The 20,411-nt window shown below is 38.1% G+C and overlaps 1 protein-coding gene across 3 annotated transcripts in view; it reads left to right on the forward strand.

Annotated features, from left to right (window-relative positions):
- SMAD4 (SMAD family member 4) overlaps window positions 1-13,074 on the forward strand; it is a 53,029-nt gene extending 39,955 nt beyond the window's left edge. For 2 of the 3 annotated variants that reach the window (XM_043443693.1, XM_043443694.1), the window contains exons 11-12: window positions 9,904-10,042; window positions 11,543-13,074. In XM_043443693.1, the coding sequence (XP_043299628.1) occupies window positions 9,904-10,042; window positions 11,543-11,754 (351 nt within the window). In that variant the 3' untranslated portion in view covers window positions 11,755-13,074. Of the gene's footprint in view, window positions 1-9,903; window positions 10,043-10,582; window positions 10,696-11,542 lie in introns of all 3 variants that reach the window. The other variant, XR_006264828.1, reaches the window with a different exon arrangement.
- Window positions 13,075-20,411: the final 7,337 nt, after the last annotated feature.

The following is a 20,411-nucleotide window of genomic DNA, read 5'->3' on the forward strand; positions in this document are numbered from 1 at the left end:
CAGAGCGCGCAGGCTCAGTAGGCCCGGCTCCCGGGCTCTGGAGCGCAGGGTCAGTGGCTGTGGCACACAGGCTTTGCTGTCCCGTGGCATGTGGGGTCTTCCTGGACCAGGGATCCAGCCAGTGTTCCCTGCATTACAACGTGGATTCTTAACCCCTGGACCACTAGGGAAGTCCTGTATTTCTAATTTAGATTTTTCACATTTTTTTTAAAGTCCTTTGTGTCTTTAAGGTTAGTTAAAAAGCAGTTGTAAGTTAGTAGATTTAACTCTCATTGCTTAGTCCTCAGGAAATTGCTTAGCACACAAATAGAATTCTCTTTATTCGCATTTTCTAATTTTTCCACAAGGAATTTTAGTTATTTGTACTTTGTTATTATTTTTAAGTGGTGCTGGATTTCCTCATATACTTTGTAATCTATTAGTATTTGTTAGCAAGTTTGTCTCAAGAGGTTTTGTTTTTCCCTCCTTGTCATTGTTTCTCCCTGTAGGGCAGTTCTGCCTTAGTCTGGCACTAAGATACACATCTCAGAACCAATTCTTATATTTACAAGGTAGAGGAATTTTGTCCCTTGAGAAAATTGAGTTAAAATCCCCAGGTATGCTCAGGGCCTAAATCCTGTTACGTAGATTGCTCTGCTGCTTAGCCATGCCATGGACAAGAATTTTATTCCTAGATGCATTTCTGAATTAACTGTCAGACTGTTGTACTAGCACTTGATTCATGGTCAGGTATCCAGTGTCGCCCTCACAGAGCCTGCCTGTTTTCTCTTTCCATATCACTTCCTGTACTGTACACCTTCTGTTTGGTGCTGTTACCTTAAGTACCTTCTGTCTTTAGACCCTGCTGTCCACTGAGGATTATGTTTATCCATCATCAGTTAATGGATCCATGAGTTGTTGCTATACTTTTTTTGGCTATTATGAATAATGCAGCTGTGAATATTCATGTACAAGTTTTTAGGTAGATGTATGTTTTTGTCGAATAGCCAGGAGAGATAAGAAAGCCTTCCTCAGCGATCAATGCAAAGAAATAGAGGAAAACAACAGAATGGGAAAGACTAGAAATCTCTTCAAGAAAATTAGAGATATCAAGGGAACATTTCAGGCAAAGATGGGCTCGATAAAGGACAGAAATGGTATGGACCTAACAGAAGCAGAAGATATTAAGAAGAGGTGGCAAGAATACACAGAAGGACTGTACAAAAAAGATCTTCATTACCCAGATAATCACGATGGTGTGATCACTGACCTAGGGCCAGACATCCTGGAATGTGAAGTCAAGTGGGCCTTAGGAAGCATCACTACAAACAAAGCTAGTGGATGTGATGGAATTCCAGTTGAGCTATTTCAAATCCTGAAAGATGATGCTGTGAAAGTGCTGCACTCAATATGCCAGCAAATTTGGAAAACTCAGCAGTGGCCACAAGACTAGAGAAGGTCAGTTTTCATTCCAATCCCTAAGAAAGGCAATCCCAAAGAATGCTCAAACTACCGCACAATTGCACTCATCTCACACACTAGTAAAGTAATGCTCAAAATTCTCCAAGCCAGGCTTCAGCAATACGTGAACCGAGAACTTCCAGATGTTCAAGCTGGTTTTAGAAAAGGCGGAGGAACCAGAGATCAAATTGCCAACATCCACTGGATCATCAAAAAAGCAAGAGAGTTCCAGAAAAACATCTATTTCTGCTTTATTGACTACGCCAAAGTCTTTGACTGTATGGATCACAATAAACTGTAGAAAATTCTTAAAGATATGGGAATACCAGACCACCTGACCTGCCCCTTGAGAAACCTGTATGCAGGTCAGGAAGCAACAGTTAGAACTGGACATGGAACAACAGACTGGTTCCAAATAGCAAAAGGAATATGTCAAGGCTGTATATTGTCACCCTGCTTATTTAACTTATATGCAGAGTACATCATGAGAAACGCTGGGCTGGAAGAAGCACAAGCTGGAATCAAGATTGCTGGGAGAAATAGCAATAACCTCGGATATGCAGATGACACCACCCTTATGGCAGAGAGTGAAGAGGAACTGAAAAGCCTCTTGATGAAAGTGAAAGAGGAGAGTGAAAAAGTTGGCGTAAAGCTTAACATTCAGAAAACTAATATCATGACATCTGGTCCCATCACCTCATGGGAAATATATGGGGAGACAGTGGAAACAGTGTCAGACTTGATTTTTTTGGGCTCCAAAATCACTGCAGATGGTGACTGCAGCCATGAAATTAAAAGACGCTTACTCCTTGGAAGGAAAGTTATGACCAACCTAGATAGCATATTAAAGAGCAGAGACATTACTTTGCCAACAAAGGTCCGTCTAGTCAAGGCCATGGTTTTTCCAGTGGTCATGTATGGATGTAAGAGTTGGACTGTGAAGAAAGCTGAGCGCTGAAAAATTGATGTTTTTGAACTGTGGTATTGGAGAAGACTCTTGAGAGTCCCTTGGACTGCAAGGAGATCCAACCAGTCCATCCTAAAGGAGATCAGTCCTGGGTGTTCATTGGAAGGACTGATGCTGAAGCTGAAACTCCAATACTTTGGCCGACTCATGCGAAGAGTTGACTCATTGGAAAAGACCCTGATGCTGGGAGGGATTGGGGGCAGGAGGAGAAGGGGATGACAGAGGATGAGATGGTTGGATGGCATCACCGACTCGATGGGCAGGAGTTTGGGTAAACTCCGGGAGTTGGTGATGGACAGGGAGACCTGGAGTGCTGCGATTCACGGGGTCTCAGAGTCAGACACGACTGAGCGTCTGAACTGAACTGACTGATGTTTTTGTCTTCCTGAACGTATACCTAGGAGTGGAATTCCTGAATCAAAAGATAACTCTTATGTCTATCTACTTGAGGGACTGCCAGACTCATTTTCTAAATGGCAGTGCTATTTTACCTTTCCACCAGCAATGTACATGGAAGGCTTCAGTTTCTCTATATTCTCATCAACATTTGTCATTATCTGCCTTTTTTATTTTAGCCATCCTATTGGATGTGAAGTGGTATCTACCTCGTGGTTTTGATTTGCATTTCCCCAGTGTCTAATAACATTGAACTTCTTTTTTGGCCATTTGTGTATCTTCTTTGGAGAATGTCTGTTCCCATCTTTTCCCATTTTTTAATTGGATTCTTTAGTCTTTTTATTATTGTTGAGAGTTCTTTGTATATTCTGGGTGTCAGTCCTGTATCAGATACTTGATTTGCAGATTTTTCTTTTTTCATTCTTTGTCTCGTCTTTCACTCTTTTCATAATGATTTGCAGCACAAAAGTTTTAAATTTTGTTGTCTCTATTCTTTGGTTGCTTATGTTTTTGGTGTCATGTCTAAGAAACTGTTGCCTAATCCAAGGTTATGAAGATTTACACCTATGTTTTTTTCTAAGCATTTTATAGTTTTAGGTCTTGCATTTAGGTCTGTTTTCCATTTTGAGTGCATATCTGTGTGTGCTGTGAGGAAAGGATGCCACTCTGTTCTTTGTCATGAGAACCAGTTGTTTGCATAACCATTTATTCAAAAGACTGTTTTTTTCCCTTACTGAATTCTTGACACCCTTGTTGAAAATTCAGTTGACCTTAAATGGTAAAGATCTATTTCTAGGTCATCAGTTTATTTCATTGATCTATATATCTGTCCTTGGGACAGTACTACCTTGTCTTGATTGCTATAGCTTTGTAGGAAGTTTTAAAATTGACGAGTGTTAGCCCTCCAGCTTTGTTATTTTTCAGGATTCTTTTGGCTGTTGCCAGCCTCTTGGATTCCATGTGAATTTTATGATTGGTTTGGAAGATACTTATTTTTAATAGTTTTTCTAGCTTTTTAATGTGTTTGTACCTGTGTATCCATCTTGACTAGAAGTCTCTAGATTATGTGTAGTTAGAAGTCGATGAACAGAGGGCTACAGTGTTGAATATATACTTTGTATCAGACAGTAATTATGAACTTATCACATATGAGGTAGTATTTAAAACATTTAGGCTTTTAAAATGTGATATCTTGTATAATTTAATTTCTAGGATTGTCAAATAATGTAATATCTCTATTCTGATACAAATGGTCCTTGAGAAGCCCCCCAAATATGAGACTTGTCATCACTTGATAAACTACTATATCGTGGATAGATTCTTTTTTTTTTTTCGTGGATAGCTTTTTATAACAAACTCAGACTTTTGCCTTGAACAATAAATAAATTATCTTCTGGTACATTTTCGTGGAGTAAAAAAAAATCCCAATTTTGTTTTATTAACTAAGATTTAAAATAATTATTTTTAATTTACTGTTTATTAAGTATATTATTCTTTAGAAGAGTCTTATTAGCCAGAAGGAGATTCAAGTATATCCTAAATCTGGTCATTGGTGTTTTCTTCACTTACTAATTTTTGGGGGCACCAGTAACCTAAAGGATCTGTATTTTAGTGTTTTAGATCGTCAGTAGACTTTTAACAGAGGTGACGTTACTGGGGTGAGTTGAGTACATATATATGAACCCGTGGAAAGAGTGTCTTTATATAGGGGAATCCAGCCCAGCCCCAATCACACATATACACATAAACATATTTTTCTCTTTTCAGTTAAAATGAGGAAAACATAGGTTTGGAGAGCCATTCTTTCATTTTATAAACTAAGAAGCTAGGACTAAATTGCATTGTTTTTTCTTCTATGATACTGATTTTTTTCCTACTTCTCTCATGACGTAGCAGTCACCTTACATTTATGAACATTTGATGTAATGAAATGGCATTTTACAAGCTTTAAATGGAGCAGATGTTTGAATTCTTTTTAAGTGTCATTGCTCTTTTGCTTTCAAAAGTAAGATCTGTTTGTGTTGCTTAAGCACTGGACACTCAGGTTAAGGCCTTTATTGACATAGAGATAGTTCACATACCATATAATTCTCCCATTAGAAGTGTACAGTACAGTGATTTTTAGTATATTCACAGAGCTGCAACCATCACCACAGTTTTAGAACATTTTCATTACTCTAGAAAGAAATCTTGCACCTGTTATGTGCTACCTCCCAACCCCCTGTACCCTCCAGCCCTAGCCAGCTACTAATCTACTTTTTCTCTCTATGGATTTGCCTACTCAGAACAGTTTTTGTAAATGGAATCATCCAATGTGGTCTTCTGTGACTTCTTTCACTAAGCCTAATGTTTTCAAGCTTCATTCATGTAGCATGTATCTGTACTTCATTCTTTTTAGGGCTGAATAACATTCCAAACATTGCAGTTTGTTTATCCGGTCATCAGTTGATGGACGTATGAGTTTTGGCTGTATTATGAATATACCACTATGAACCTTCATGTACAGATTTTTTTGTGAATGTACATCTTCATTTCTCTTACAGATACCAAGGAGTGGAATTTCTGGATCATAAAGTAACTCTATGTGTAACCTTTTAAGAGACTGCCAAACTGTTTTCCAAAGTGGCTGTACCATTTTATATTTCCAGCAGCAGTGTATGAAGTTTCTGATTTCTTTACAGTCTCATGAATACATACTATTATCTCTCTTTTCCATGTTAGCCTTCCTAAGGGCATGTGACATGGTATCTCATTTATGGTAGGTTTAGATTTGCATTCTCTGACGCTGAGTTAGGTTTGTTGTTGCACATATATATATGTAAGGGACAGGAGGCAGACAGTGCTTCTAAATCACAACTGGACTAGGTTAAAGTTATTATGATCCACTTAAATTTATTCCCAGTCACTAGATATCATGACTCTTCCATCCCCAGGTCAGATAACTTGGCAAATCTTTAGTGCAGTCTTCTGTTCAGATGCCCAATGTATCACCAACACAGGGACCTGTTTCTTTTCCTGGATTACTGTTTCTTGGTGTTGATATAAACAGTATACTAAAATTGAGCCTTATGAAAAAAGAATGTCAAAATTTGATTCCTGGTTGAAAGAGAATATCCTGAAGGTGTTGACAGTGATCTTTATAAGACACCTTTGTTAAGTAATGGGTTTGTAATAAACTTAGATGAGAGTAAGGAAATATGTTTAAACAGATGAAATCAGAAGTAAATTGTTGAGTAGCCCAGGGGTAGAGATCAGGAATATCTTGGATCTGAGCCAAAAAGAATATTTAAAACCTTTGGTTACTTTGAATTGTCTTTATCAACAATTCAGATTCTGAAAGGAAGACGTTTCCTTTTCAGTGAAAGCGTTAATTTTACCATCCAGTATAATAGATGAAACCTGTTATGGTATAGACAGCGCACAGTGAGGAGGCAGCCTGGGTTTCAGTTTAGCAGTGTAGTCAATAGTTACGTCTTTTGGTGTGAATGCTGTAATTACATAAATAACCCATGTGGAAAGGAGATTTGCTGAGGTGCTTAATGAATCATTTTTACTACATCTGTAGGTAAGAGTCACAGTGTTTTAAAATTTCATCTTTGTGGTTAACTGGAATATGTGCTCCGGGTGTTAGCATAGATTTTAAGACCATCATAATTACGATTGTTTATAACATATTGTAAAGAACCTATGTGTGAAGATCTCTTGGTTAATTTTAATTACTCTTGGTGGAGGTGGGGGTATGTTGAGAACGTATTTGAACCCAGGAAATTATAAGTAAGTTGTATTCCCTCCTCCCAAGTGATATAAGATTATATATGAGCCATACTAGGTTAATGATGGTTAAAAAAATTTTTTGTCAGTGCTTGTACTTAACCTAAATGTAAAACATAAAACTCCTAGAGGATAATATAGGAGAAAATATACATGACCTGGGGTATGGCAATGACTTTTTAGATATAACATCAAAGGCAGAATCCATGCAAGAAACAGTTGAGAGACTAGATTTCATTAAGATTTAAACTGTCTGCTCCATGAAGGACAGTGTCAAGAGAATGAGAAGATTAGCCTCGGACTGAGAGAATATATTTGCAAAAGACACATCTGATAAAGGACTGTTATCAAAAATATAGAAAATACTTAAACTCAACAATAAGAAAACAAATAACCTAATTAAAAAAGGGGCAAAAGACCCAAATCGGTGCTTCAGGGAAAAGGATATATTGATAGCAAGTAAGCCTCTGAATAGATGTTCAGCTTCATATGCCATTATGGAATTGTGAATTAAAACAGCACTGGGACACCACTGCATAGTTGGAGAATGGCCAAAATCCAGGTGCTGGCCAGGATGTGGAGCGGCAGACGCTGTCTTTGGTTACTGGTGGAAACTCAAAGGGGTGCGGCCACTTTGGAAGACAGTTTGGTAGTTTCTTACTTTGCCAAACATATTCTAAGCGCATGATCCATCAGTCAGCACTCCTTAATATTTACCCAAATGATTTGAAAGCTTATGTCCACAAGAAAACCTGCACCTGGATGTTTATAGCAGCTTCATTCACAACTGCCAAAAACTTAGCAACCAACACATCCTACATCCGCAGAGTGGAATATTACTCAGCACTGAGAAGAAGTGAGCTATTAAGTCATGAAAAGACACTGAGCAACCTTAAGTGCATATTACTAAGTGGAAGAAGCCAATCTGAAAAGGCTACATACATATTATATGATTGTAACTGACATTCTGAAAGAGGTAAAACTATGGAGACAGTGAGAAGATGAATTGTTTCTAGGCATAGAGAGGAGGGAAAAAATGCATAGACAGTGCTCAGAGGATTTTTAGGGCAACAAAAATACTGTATCACTATGCTGTCTGTCAATGTGTGTGTGTGTATGTGTGTGTATGTATGTATCACTATGCTCTGTGTGTGTGTGTGTGTGTGTGTGTGTGTGTGTGTGTGTGTGTTAGCCGCTCAGTCGTGTCCGACTCTTTGCAGTCCCATGGACTCTAGCCCACCAGGTTCATCTGTCCGTGGAATTCTCCAGGCAAGAATACTGGAGTGGGTTGCCGTTCCCATCTCCAAGGGATCTTCCTGACCCAAGGTTCAAACCCGAGTCTCCTGCACTGCAAACAGCTTCTTTACCATCTGAGCCGCCAGGGAAGCCCACATATCACTATACATTTGTCTAAACCCGTAGAGTCATAAAACCAGAGTGAGACCTAATGTAAACTGACTTTTGGTGATAATCTTGTCATTGTAGGCTCATTGATGACAGGTGTGCCTCTGTGGTGTGGGATGTGGCAGTGGGAGAGGCTGTACTTGAGTAGAAATAGGGAACTCTTTACTTTTTTGCTTAATTATATCATGAACCTAAAATTGCTCTAAAAGAAAGTTTGTCAATTTCCTTCTTTAAAAAAAAAAGTCATTGTGGAACTAATTGGCTTTTCAGATATTTGCATCCCTATTGTGTGCTGTGCTGGGTTAGGCATTCTAAGAGGTCAGAGCACAGTGGAAAAGTTCATAATCTAATGGACTCTTGAAAAAACAGCAGTTTTTCTGGGTGTTGTGGGATTTCTGATTTCCAGACCTGACTTTGTCATGCTTCCTGTCCCTTTTAGGACTAGTAGCTTGGTCAGGTAATGGATACATCCCTGTTTGACAAACTTTGATCCAGAGACTGAGATAGTCTCTAAGTTTTGTCCATCGTTGATGCTAGAAGATAGGCACTGAGTAGAAAAATGAGTAAATAGGAATTTGGTTTGCTATTTGGAGAGGATTCTCTTGTTTATTATTGTTGTATGCTCTTATGGTTCATGTAAAGACAGTGACTAAAGACAATCAGAATTTTTTCAGGAATCTGAAAATTACTGGCTTGGGCTTCAAACCTGTTCTTTATCTGATAAAATTCTATGTTACACATTCTTCGATTTCTTTTATTGTCAAAGATAATTATGCTCACTCATATTTTGGTTTTGTGCATACTTGGATTGTTTTAAATTGTACTTTACTTTTGTTGAAGGAGTATAGTCACATGGTTCAGAAATTAAAATGCTGTTAAAATGTGCATTGAGCAGTCTTGCTTCTGCTCTTGTCCTTGTCTTCCTTTCCTACAACTCACTTCTCAAGGTGACCACTCTACCTGTGTAACCTTCCAGTGCTTTAAAAAATGCCAGCCCTTGGCGTGGTTGGTAAAGAGCGTTGAAATTACCATAAGCTCCTTAACTCATCGTGCAAGGTTGGTGGCTACCTGGGAGACCAAAAACAAAATAATAAATAACGTTTATTGAGAGCTTACTGTATACTATGCCAGGTTTACAATAATATGAAAAAGCACGCACACTTAACATTCCCATTTTATAGATAAGAAAGTTGAGGCTTCAGAAAGGTTAAGAAATTTAACCCACATAAGTAGCAGATATCAATGATGGGATTCAAAGCTAAGCAATTTTTAAAAAATCATGAGCATTTTTAAAATTAATGAGGAATTAGTTAATGGAATCCCATATATCCATCACTGAGATTCAGTATTGTTAAGATTTTACATTTATGTGATCAGTTCTTTTTCCTTTGTTTCTATAGTTTTTTAAAACACGTCCTAAATATCATGTTAGATTGCTTCTGTGCATCTCTGAGATATGCCGTTGTCTTCTTATGTAGTAACAATGCCTTTTATGCATTCCTCCAAATAGAATGATAAAGAAAAGAAGCTGGCCATATGACCTAGGCCGTCAATTCAACCTACAGAAAACTCTTCATTTAGTTATGAAAGGGTGGGATGATGTCTTAACTTTGTTTTACACCATGGTATGGTTTTTCACAAAGGCAGTAATGGCTGACCCACACTGAACTCAGATAAAGGATACAGAGGCCCTTGGCAACCAAAACTGTCCTCTAATAGTGGGCTGTGCCTCTTTGTTGAGCTTCATTCAAACTAGCTTTCCTAAGAAATTACCATCTACATAAAAAAATTAAACAGTTAATTCTTTAATCCTGAGAGCTAAATCAAGCTGTGAATTTTAAATAGATTGTGCATTGGTTTTTGATATATGGAATATTTCTGCTGGACTCATGGCATGAAACTTACACTTATTATTTTTTTTTAAGGTCTTTGATTTGCGTCAGTGTCATCGTCAGATGCAGCAGCAGGCAGCCACGGCACAAGCTGCAGCAGCTGCCCAGGCAGCCGCCGTGGCAGGAAACATCCCGGGCCCAGGGTCAGTAGGTGGAATAGCCCCAGCCATCAGTAAGTATGCTTTTGATTTTTTTTTTTTTTTCAAGTGTAGTAGATGGTGCTTTATCTTGATTGACTCAGTTAATTAGTTATTTTAACCAGTAATAGAAAGTGAAGTTCTTTTTACTGGGATAATAACATTTTTGAATTTGTACAAAAAAAAAACCTAAAAAACTGTTCGTCTGTAATAGTTGCCCTTTGTTTACAGCCCTGTGTTCATTCTTCTTGTATCAAAAAAGGGACTGTGGGATAAAGAAGAAAGGGGGTTGTTATTATATTATCAGTCTCCCCTATTTTTGTTGATGCTTTTAATTCTTGCCTCACCAGCCAGGGTGGGTTGTAATCACCGATGTGCTTTGCTTTATTCTAGAAGGAAAGCATATTTCAATTTCAGAATTAGACATCTCTCCAACTTTTTTTAAAAGTATACTCAGCATGGAGAGAAAACTAAGTGAGGGTGGTATTTTGATAACTTGTAGACTTTTTTTTAATTTTAGGGTAAAATTGAACTGTGTGCCAGGTTTCACACTGATGGGGAATTTTTTACTGCAGAGTTAAACTCCTGACTATAGACTTTTATGATGGAAACACGTGGCACCCATCTTCCACGTCTGAAGGCATAACTAGTGATTCATTCAACCCCTGTTCTTAACCTCTTCAGTGTGGTAAGCAAATCACACTGGCTAAGAAAACTGCAGTGGCCCTGCAGGTTTCTCTACAGTACATGCAAATTCCTCCCATTAGTTTCATTGTAATATTGATGAATGCAGATTGACTATATGGCTGTATGTTCTGACTGGAGAATTAGATGCAGAGTCTCCACTGTGACTTATGCTCAGGAGTTTTCAATTTTGAGGTAGATAAGGCATACTCATTTATAGAATTTGATTTTTTTAAAAAAATTTGGGCATCTAAACAATTAATTTGCTAGTTTTGATGTTACAAATATGCTTTTACTGAAGAATCCAGAGCTGTTACTAAATTTCTCCTTCTCATCTACTGCCCCCCATTGAGTAATTATATACTATCTCTGTTACATTGTGAAACTGAGAGACAGACATCATCTGGGTCATTCAAGAAGTCTTAGTGGAACCAGGACTATTTTCTGTCTCATTGTTAGTCATGTCTTACCCTGAACTAGACAGTTTAGACAGAGAATAAGTTCTTAGAACCAGCGTGTAGACATGCACTGCCTCTTAAAAACAAGTTGTTTCTTATCCCTTCACCTCCACTTCTAAAGAGAAAAAGCAGATGGGGTGTTGGTGGATTGTGGTAATTTATAATTAATGGTAGCTAGAAGACCCACGTGGAATATACATTGTCTTAACCAAAAGTTTTCAGTCCCTGTTGACAAAGTATAGATCTATACTTACTTTTTGGCACTTTGACAGAGAAGTCTTGTGCTGGGGAGAATGCAGTAAAGAAAGCTGGTCACCTTGTTAATGTAAGATTTAGGGGGGATGGGAAGGGGTCAGCCTGTCCTGCTGACGTCTTCCAAATCTTTTCTGTTAGGTTTGTCGGCTGCTGCCGGAATCGGTGTGGATGACCTCCGTCGTTTATGCATACTCAGGATGAGTTTTGTGAAAGGCTGGGGACCTGATTACCCAAGACAGAGCATCAAGGAAACACCTTGTTGGATTGAGATTCACTTACACCGGGCCCTCCAGCTCCTTGATGAAGTCCTTCACACCATGCCTATTGCCGACCCACAGCCTTTAGACTGAGGTCTTTTAACTTACTGTTGGGGCCCTTACCATTATCAGGATGGTGGACTATAAGATGCAATCCTGTTTATAATCTGAAGATATATTTCACTTTTGTTCTGCTTTATCTTTTCATAAAGGGTTGGAAAATGTGTTTGCTGCCTTGCTCCTAGCAGACAGAAACTGGATTAAAACAATTTTCTTTTTCCTACTTAGAACTTTTCAGGCATGGCTCAGAGCTTGAAGATTGGGACAAATACATTCTTATTAAATCTTCACCAGTTATGTTTGAAGGAATCATTCCAATGCTGGAAAATTTAGCCCTTTAAAATGTTTTAGAGCCTTTTATATGCAGAACATCAATATATGTGTTATTCTACAGAATAAATTTAATATTGCTCATTTTAAAGGCAGAGAAGTTCTCAAAGTTAATTCACCTATGTTATCTTGTGTGTGAGTTGTTGTTGTTGAACATACTTTACTCCAAAATATTGTGCCATGTGGGTGAGTTAATTTTACCAAGAGCAACTTTACTCTGTGTTTAAAAAAGATAGTAGTGTATTATAACCTTTTATCCAAAATATTTTTTTCAAGTTAAACTAGTGAAGATGATTTTAACTCAGATTGTCTTGCGACTTCAATTTTTCTTTTGCCAAGGCAAAACACTAATCTGTGTATATTGAGAATTCCTTAAAATGACCAGACAAAAGAGTGTCATTCAAAGTTACATTTGTTGTTTTTGTTGGATAACTATTTATCAGTAGATACACTTTGCCTTGTTAAACAGCAGGTGTATTCTGTATTTCTAGGCCCGGGGTTGGTTACTAAGGAGCCTAGAAGAGGAACTTCTTTCCTTCCTTAACATAGGGAAAGATTTTATATTTTTAAAAACACTAAAAGCAGTGTCACTCCATCTAATACCTTACCGTTCTGCACAGGTGGCAATGCTAAGCTAAATAATGAGTATTTTGGAAACCGCTAAATTCTTTTTGTCAAGTACTGTGCAGAATAATAGAAACATTACCATTCATTGATAGGTAGTTTGGATATTTTTGTACTTGATTTGATGTGTGACTTTTTTTTTTCGTATACTGTTTAAATCATGTATGTTATGACATTGTTTAAAATTCAGTTTTTGTATCTTGGGGCAAGACTGCAAACTTTTTTATACCTTTTGGTTATTCTAAGCCCTTTGCCATCAATGATCATATCAATTGGCAGTGACTTTGTATAGAGAATTTAAGTAGAAAAGTTGCAAATGTATTGACTGTACCACAGACACAGTATGTATGCTTTTTACTTAGCTAGTAGCATAAATAAAACTGAATCTCAACATGCAAAGTTGAATTCTAGGTTTGATTTTTAACTTTTTTTTCTTTTGCACTTTTGAGTCCAACCTTAGTGGTGAGACACCTTCTACTAAATGACAGGCAACAGCTAGTACTATTGGGCAGCTTTGGTTTTCTTCTCCCACTCTACTAGGACTCCCCGTGGACGTTACGTATCAAGTGTAGCGTTGGTTATTTTTTTCACTTTTATTTTACTGTAGCAAAGCTAGGCCTGGTTGTCTATAAGATAAATAGGTTGTCTGCAGGATAAATAGTGTGAAATAAAATCAAAGATTATCTTTCAGGTGTTTCTGCTTTTTTCAAAATGGAGGGCCTTAGTGTAATAAGATTATTTCAGGTGTGTTACAAGTTTGAGACATGAGAAATACTTACGCATGATAATCATCCTTATATCAACTTAAATCAACAAGTCTTCTACTTCCTTGCTTAGGTCTTCTTAATAAGACCATCCTAGAAACCACTGAGTTTGCTTATTTCTGTGCTTTAAACATATCTTAATCCAAGCTACATGTCTTTCGTTTTTTAAAATAACATTTCTACCAACTCATTTATACTCTTGCGTTCTTACAAACACTTCTGTTAAAGACCTAATTCTAACCTGTAAAAATGTGGTGATTTTACGCTTTATTGGCAAATTTTCTAAAACGGTGTCTTCATTCCCTAGGAATTTTTGACTTTAGGTCTGTTTCACTGTGAAGGAAGAGGAGGAGTGAGAGGAGAGAGTTCAGAGTAACAGATTTAACCTGAGTTTATTTGATTAGAACTGTGAGCATGCTGTGATATAATACATCGCCCCTTTTTCTGCTTTAAAGAAAGTTTACGTGTTTAATCATCTGGGGGAAGTATTGTGGAAAATATTTGCTAAGTAGTCTGTCTTTGAGTCCAGGCCACCCACCTTGGTTGCTTTTTGCAAAGAGCCATAAAAATACTACAAGTACATAGAAGTACTTGTAGTTATTAATTGCTTTATATATGTGCCTAGGTTCAGTCACATGCTTTTGAGAAAACATTTAGTATATTATAATCAGTTATTTCTGAGGGTCTTAGTTGTTGAACAGTATTTACATTTCTTAGAGGTAGTCATCTTTGATGAGCAAGACAAAAAACCACTAGGTTTAAGATTTTATGGCTATTTTAAGAGTAGAAGAGTTTCCACATTTCTTGGAATCTGACTGTTAGGAGGATAGGGTTCTGGGTGGGTTTTCTCTAGCTAGCTCATCTCTTGGAAATGCTCAGAATGTTGAATTTCGGTGAAAACTGAGCAAGAGTTGAACCAGGTACGTACCTTTATGATCCAGTGTGAGGCCTCTCCACTTCCCTCTAGTGCCTTTCAGCACATTGTCAAAGGGAATCCTTAAATCCAAAATGGTGTTGTTGCCTTTAATTTCCAGGGGGTAGGTTCTTCTGTGGGATATAGTCTTATCTCATTTTTTATAGTATACTACTCCTGTTATACAAAGATAATGATAATAAATCACTGCCATATAACCTTGTTTTTCTAGAAGCATGGCTCATTTGTATTGACCTAACCACTAAATAGGTTGCCTATCCCATTCCTCTTATAAACATTGTAGGTTTACAGTTTAGGTGATCTGGCTTAAGGAGAACCATACTCAAAATAACCAGATACACTGAACACATATCAGTTGTGTTGCACTTCACAGTCAGAAATCCGCTTTCATGAGGAAGGGTGTAGTGTAAAGAAGCAGTATTTGTGATAGAACATTTGACGGCAGAATAAAATGTCCTGTCTTCCAGATGATAAATATTTTAAAAGCTTAATTGCAGTTGTCTTCTTGACCATGCCCACCTAAAGAAGGGGAATTTTACATTTTTCCCATTTTCTCCTTAAGTATCTGTGGAGGTTAAAGAATATATGGTGAAGTATTTCTGTTCTTGATTTGGTGGTAGCTAGTTAATAGTTACTCACTAGTGATTATACAAAATCAGATTAGTTCTGAACCTTTTTGAGAGCCTCTTGGAAGGAACAGTGTTCTTCTGAGTAAGGCAGAATCCTTTTTGTTGATAGTTTCTAAAGGTTGGTTTGCACCATCACTGAGTCATTTTACTGGCATTGTATTTAATGACAACAGATTGGGAAAATGGAGTGTTTTAAGTTACTGGGGTAAATGAGTATATGAAAGTAATTACCTGTAAAGTCAGTTAACAACTCCTATGGATGGGCTTGGCTAAGACTTGCAGATGGAAGAAATGCTTTTTTTCCTTCCTAAAGGCAGGACCCCTCTTGTTGCAGATAGCTATCTATAAAATAATCGCCTAAGCCCTCCTTTGCAAGATGATAGAAAATGGGATATGAGAGCCTTGTGTGCAACCTTTCCATTTTTTTCCTCGGACAACTAGATAATTTCTTTTCTCCTAAGATATATTAGGAAGGACGTAAAAAGCTAGTGACCTTATTCATAGCATCCTCAGGCCCAGCCTTGTCCCTAAGTGCTTGCCCCAGTGTTGCTAGAGTGTTTATCTTACTCTTCTGCTGTCACCACAGAATGGGAATTTTTGCATAATCCAAATTTACCTTATTTAAGCAGTAAAACTTGTTTTAACTGTGCTCATTTTCAGGCGTGGAGTTATTTGATGTGTGTATCAGAGAACATATTGGATACGGTGTTTCTCTTGTGCCTCCTGGCTTGTAGACTTCAGGGGCTGCTAAGACATGTGGGACAGTTTTACCTTCACTAAATGGTCACAGGCTGCTATGGTTTGGAATGTTTGGTTTTGTTATACACAGACGCCTTCCTTCCCCCCACCCCCGTTAATGACAGCAGCCGCTTCCTGTGTGTTGTCAGTATACCTCCCCTTTCTTCCTTCTCCACTTTCTGATTGATTTTCCTGACTGCTTAGGCAAGAAAACCGGATAACCATACTTATTAGAACTTTCCTTAAAACATGGGCAAACTGGGACAGGACCCAAGAAACTTTCCTGTAAAGTATTGAAAAGGACTTTAGGGCTTTGGCATTTGATATCAGTTTGACTGCTGAGTGTGCTTCCTGATCCTTGCTGAGTTTCAGGTAGTTGAGAATAGAGAGAAGTGAGTCATATTCATATTTTTTTTCCCCCTTGAAAGGTTTTGTTGCTTCCACTTGAGTGCTGCTCAAAACAAAAACTGGGGTTACAAGTGTTGGTTGGTTACAAAATGAGCATCAATAGTCAAAGGCAGCATCACTGCCTAGAGGACACCAGCAAAAAGAGAACACAGCAAAAAAATGAAAGCTTGGAAAATGAGAGGGTTATTTTCGTTTCGTTTTGGTGTCCCTTTTTGAGTCCTATCTTCTGGCTTTCCTCCTCACAGATATTTTTGACCTTTAGGTGCCTTTATGAGAATTGAGGGTCTGATGACCTGCCCCAAGGAGTAGCTAAAGTGATTGCTGATGTTTTCAGGGATTTTAACATCAGCCTTGAATGAGTGAATGAACCTTTTTTCTTCCCCTTCCATCATTTTTTTTTTTTTTTTAAATGTAGGAAGAACTAAGGAGAAAACTGGTGAAGACAATCATTTCTCTCTACTGATGTGGATAATTTTCAGTTTATCTCAGATGGTTTCTCAAATAGGTCTCAGAACCAGTGTTCTTGCTCAGCCTGAAACGAGTGGCTCTGGGCTGGGGCCAGAAGCTGCACCCTCTAGTTCGGGCTCTGCCGCTAGAACTTGATGTATATGACCTTGGGCAAGTCATTTCCTTCTTTGGGCCTCAGTTGCCTCATCTGTAAAATGAGGGAGTTGGACTAGATGAGTTCTTCCAGCTCTGAAGTTTAAGTGACCTTGCTTACCTTGCAGCAGTTTGGGAGTTCTTCCTTACTTTAGTCTGCTGTTTGAGGGGGCTTTTTACTTATTTCCATGTTATTCAAATAAGACTAGGCTTGATATTTTATTACTGTTCTGTGGACAAGAAGTTACATAATATGTCCTTAAGACTTAAATTCAACCAAAGGCCTAGCACCACCTTGGGGGCTGCAATAAATACTTAAAATAATAATAATAACAAGAGGGAGAAAAGCCTTCATTTTATTTTCCCATCATCTGTTTTCATGGTGTATTAAGGCTTCTTTTGAGTCATAATATTTTTACCTTTTCGGTATGTGTGTGACACCATCTTCTTAAGTGCTGTGTGCTGGTAAAATTTTTTAAAACTAGAATGGGTTGAAAATTACTGTAAATGCCTAGTGATATTAGAGGTCATTGCTTTGGGTCTTTGGTTTCTTAACTCTTCTCAAAATAGGGAAATGCCCTTGAACTGTATCAATTAAAATGGTTTATATGACTCAAGAAAACAATACCAGTGGATGACTATTCACTTTATTTTTGGCTCTTGTTAGGTCCATTTTGATCAGAAGACTTGGCTGGTACATTCCTTTCAGAGTTCTCTTCCAGCCTATCCTTGAATTAGTATAATTAATGGACTTGGCTTTTTCAAGGATCAAGCCTTTGGGGGTGGGTCAAGGGTAGGGGGTTGGGGAGTCCTGGTAGAGGCCAGCTCAGTGGTAGCTGGAAGGGAAGGGATGAAACCAGCTGCTGTTGCTACGGCTGCTTGTCATTGATAGAAGGACTCAGGGCTTGGATTGGTTAAAAGGCTAAACACGGAGTCAACAAACTTCTTCCAAGTATTGGGTTCTGGCCAATGCCTTGGACGTGTGATTTAAGGGAAAAGTGTGAAAGCTTGTAGATGATGAAAACCTGGTGGGCTGCAGAACCATTTGGAAGAGGTGACTAGGGGTTGGGGACGGATTTGGTGGTCGTACCTCCCAACTCTGTCTCCTCTCCTGAAGTCAGAGGAGCCATGCCATTTCTCAGAGAAGAGCCACACTTAGCTTCTGCTTTGGGGAAAGCTGATCAGCTAAGGGCTCTGGTAGGTCCTTTGTGGCTTTCTGTATGCTTTTGCCTGGTTGAAGTCTGTGGCTGAAAAACAGTTGAACCTTTCCTGAGAACTCTGTAACAAAGTATGTTTTTGATTAAAAGAGAAAGCCAATGAAATCATTATGTGCTCATTCTTTTTCTTAAGCTTGTGGGTGTTTTAGATCTAAAAATAATTCCTAATCACTGAGTGAATTCTCAGACTTGAGGACAACATTTTCCTTTATTGCTTTGTGACCACTGAGATGGGAACTGAAGCATTTCAAATAAGACCATGGGAGAAGAAGCCCCATTCTTATTTCTAAAAGGAGAGAGTGAAGTGGTGGTGGTTGAAGAGGTGGCTGCTAGGGAATTAGAACCAAGATGCTTAAAAGTGAAAGTCAAAGTCGCTCAGCCATGTCTGACTCTTTTCATGGAATTCTCCAGGCCGGAATACTGGAGTGGGTAGCCTTTCCCTTCTCCAGGGGATCTTCCCAACTCAGGGATCGAACCCAGGTCTCCTGTATCGCAGGTGGATTCTTTACCAGCTGAGGCACAAGGGAAGCCCAAGATGCTTAAAGGAGAGATGGAAATTGGGAACCCTATCATTGCCTATCTAAAGGCAAGGAAAGCTGTTTCCCTCTAGCTGCCTCCTCTATGAAATGAAGGGTCCGTGTGGGGCAGGGGGTGGTCAGGTAAGATGATTCTTTGGCAGTGACTTGTTTAAAAAAAAAAAAGGATGACCAAATCAGGATTTTGTTTCTGATCTTGCTGATGTTAAGTTCTAGAGATCTTTATCAGGATGAGAGACTTGTCCTCACCTGACCTAAAGTTTACAGTATTTAAGCCAGAACTTGGAGAGGGTTGTCATTTGGCATTCCCTTGGGGGGAAGCAAAACCTTTCTTTGTGGAACACGTCAGCAGAAAGGGCAGTTTTATGTATTTGTCTCTTTCTGCCCTGTGCTTTTGACCCTTTATTCCATCTCCTGCCTTAGCACGGCTCCCCAAAACTGACAACCTGAAAAGTCCCAGCTTCTCTCAAACCCTTCTCACTCCATCTTCTGTGACAAATTGTAGTGCTCTTTACCTCTCAGCCCTTTCTGTTCTACATGAGCAATTCTTTTTGTTCTGGCCCTGCTATGGGGATGGCATTTTGATGTAGTCCTTTTGGGCCATTGCTTGGGCTCAGATGGACAGAATGGGCTCAGGGAATTTTCATCAGCAGATCTACCCTAAAAGAATGGCAGAGGAGTTTCTTTAAACAGGAAATTATAAAAGAAGAAATTTAAAATATGGTAAGCAAAAAATACAGTAAGGAAAATGTGTAAATCTCATCTTGAGTTTTCTAAGTTACATTTGATAGTTGAAGGAAGATTGTAATGCTACCTAAGGTGATTCTAAATGTATACAGAGGAAATATTTAAAACTGCTGAAAAAATGAAACAGATGAATTCAGAGTACTATAGATAAATCAAGATGGAACTCTAAAGTATGTTCAAGTAATTCACAGTGAAGCGGGCGGGGGGTGGGGCAGGTGGAGTAAAACAAGCAAAAACAGAACAAAGAGAAATATGTTTTTAAAAAATAAGACTTAAGCTCAATATATTAATAAATGGCCTAAATATACCAATTAAAAGGCAGATATTAGTAGAATGTATTAAGAAACAAGACTAAACTATATACTATCTATAAGAAACTTCAAATATAATATCTGAAACAAAATCTGAAAGAAAGTTTATAGGAAAATACATATAAGGTAAGCAAAAGCAGGAATGGCTATGTTAATATCAGATAAAGGAGATATCAGAGCAAAGAAAAATACCAGAGATAGGGATATTATATAATGGTAAAAAAAAGTTTGATTCATCAAGACAGAGTTAATCCTAAGTGTGAGGAAAATATGAGAAGCAAATTTTAAAGAATTGAATGGAGAAATATAGCCACTACCATAGTTGGGGACTTCAACACAGCTTTTTAAATAATTGATAGAACAACCAAACATAAAATCATCGAGGGTATAGAAGAAGTGAACAACACCATCAACCGATAGGATTTATAGAACAAGTCATCCAACAATAGCAAAATACTATTTTGCTTTTTTAATGCAAACAGAACATACACAAACCATATCCTGGATAGACGCAAAGCTCAACAAAATTAAATCATAAATGTTCTCCAACCACAAGGGAATCAAGCTGGAAATCAATAGTAGAAAGATAACAGGAAAATCTCCAAGCACTTAGAAACTAAACAAAATATTTCTAAACCATGGGATTAACAGGAAGTCCCAGGGGAAATTAAAAAAAAATTATGCACTGAACTGAACAGAACAGTGGTTGTCTGAGGTGGCCTTACAAATAGCTGAGAAAAGAGAAGTGAAAGGCAAAGGAGAAAGGGAAAGATATACCCAATTGAGTGCAGAGTTCCAGAGAATAGCAAGGAGAAATAAGAAAGCCTTCCTAAGTGAACAATGCAAAGAAAT

This window comes from Cervus canadensis, chromosome 23 (assembly GCF_019320065.1).
Source record: "Cervus canadensis isolate Bull #8, Minnesota chromosome 23, ASM1932006v1, whole genome shotgun sequence".
In the NCBI taxonomy this organism is placed as follows: domain Eukaryota; kingdom Metazoa; phylum Chordata; class Mammalia; order Artiodactyla; family Cervidae; genus Cervus; species Cervus canadensis.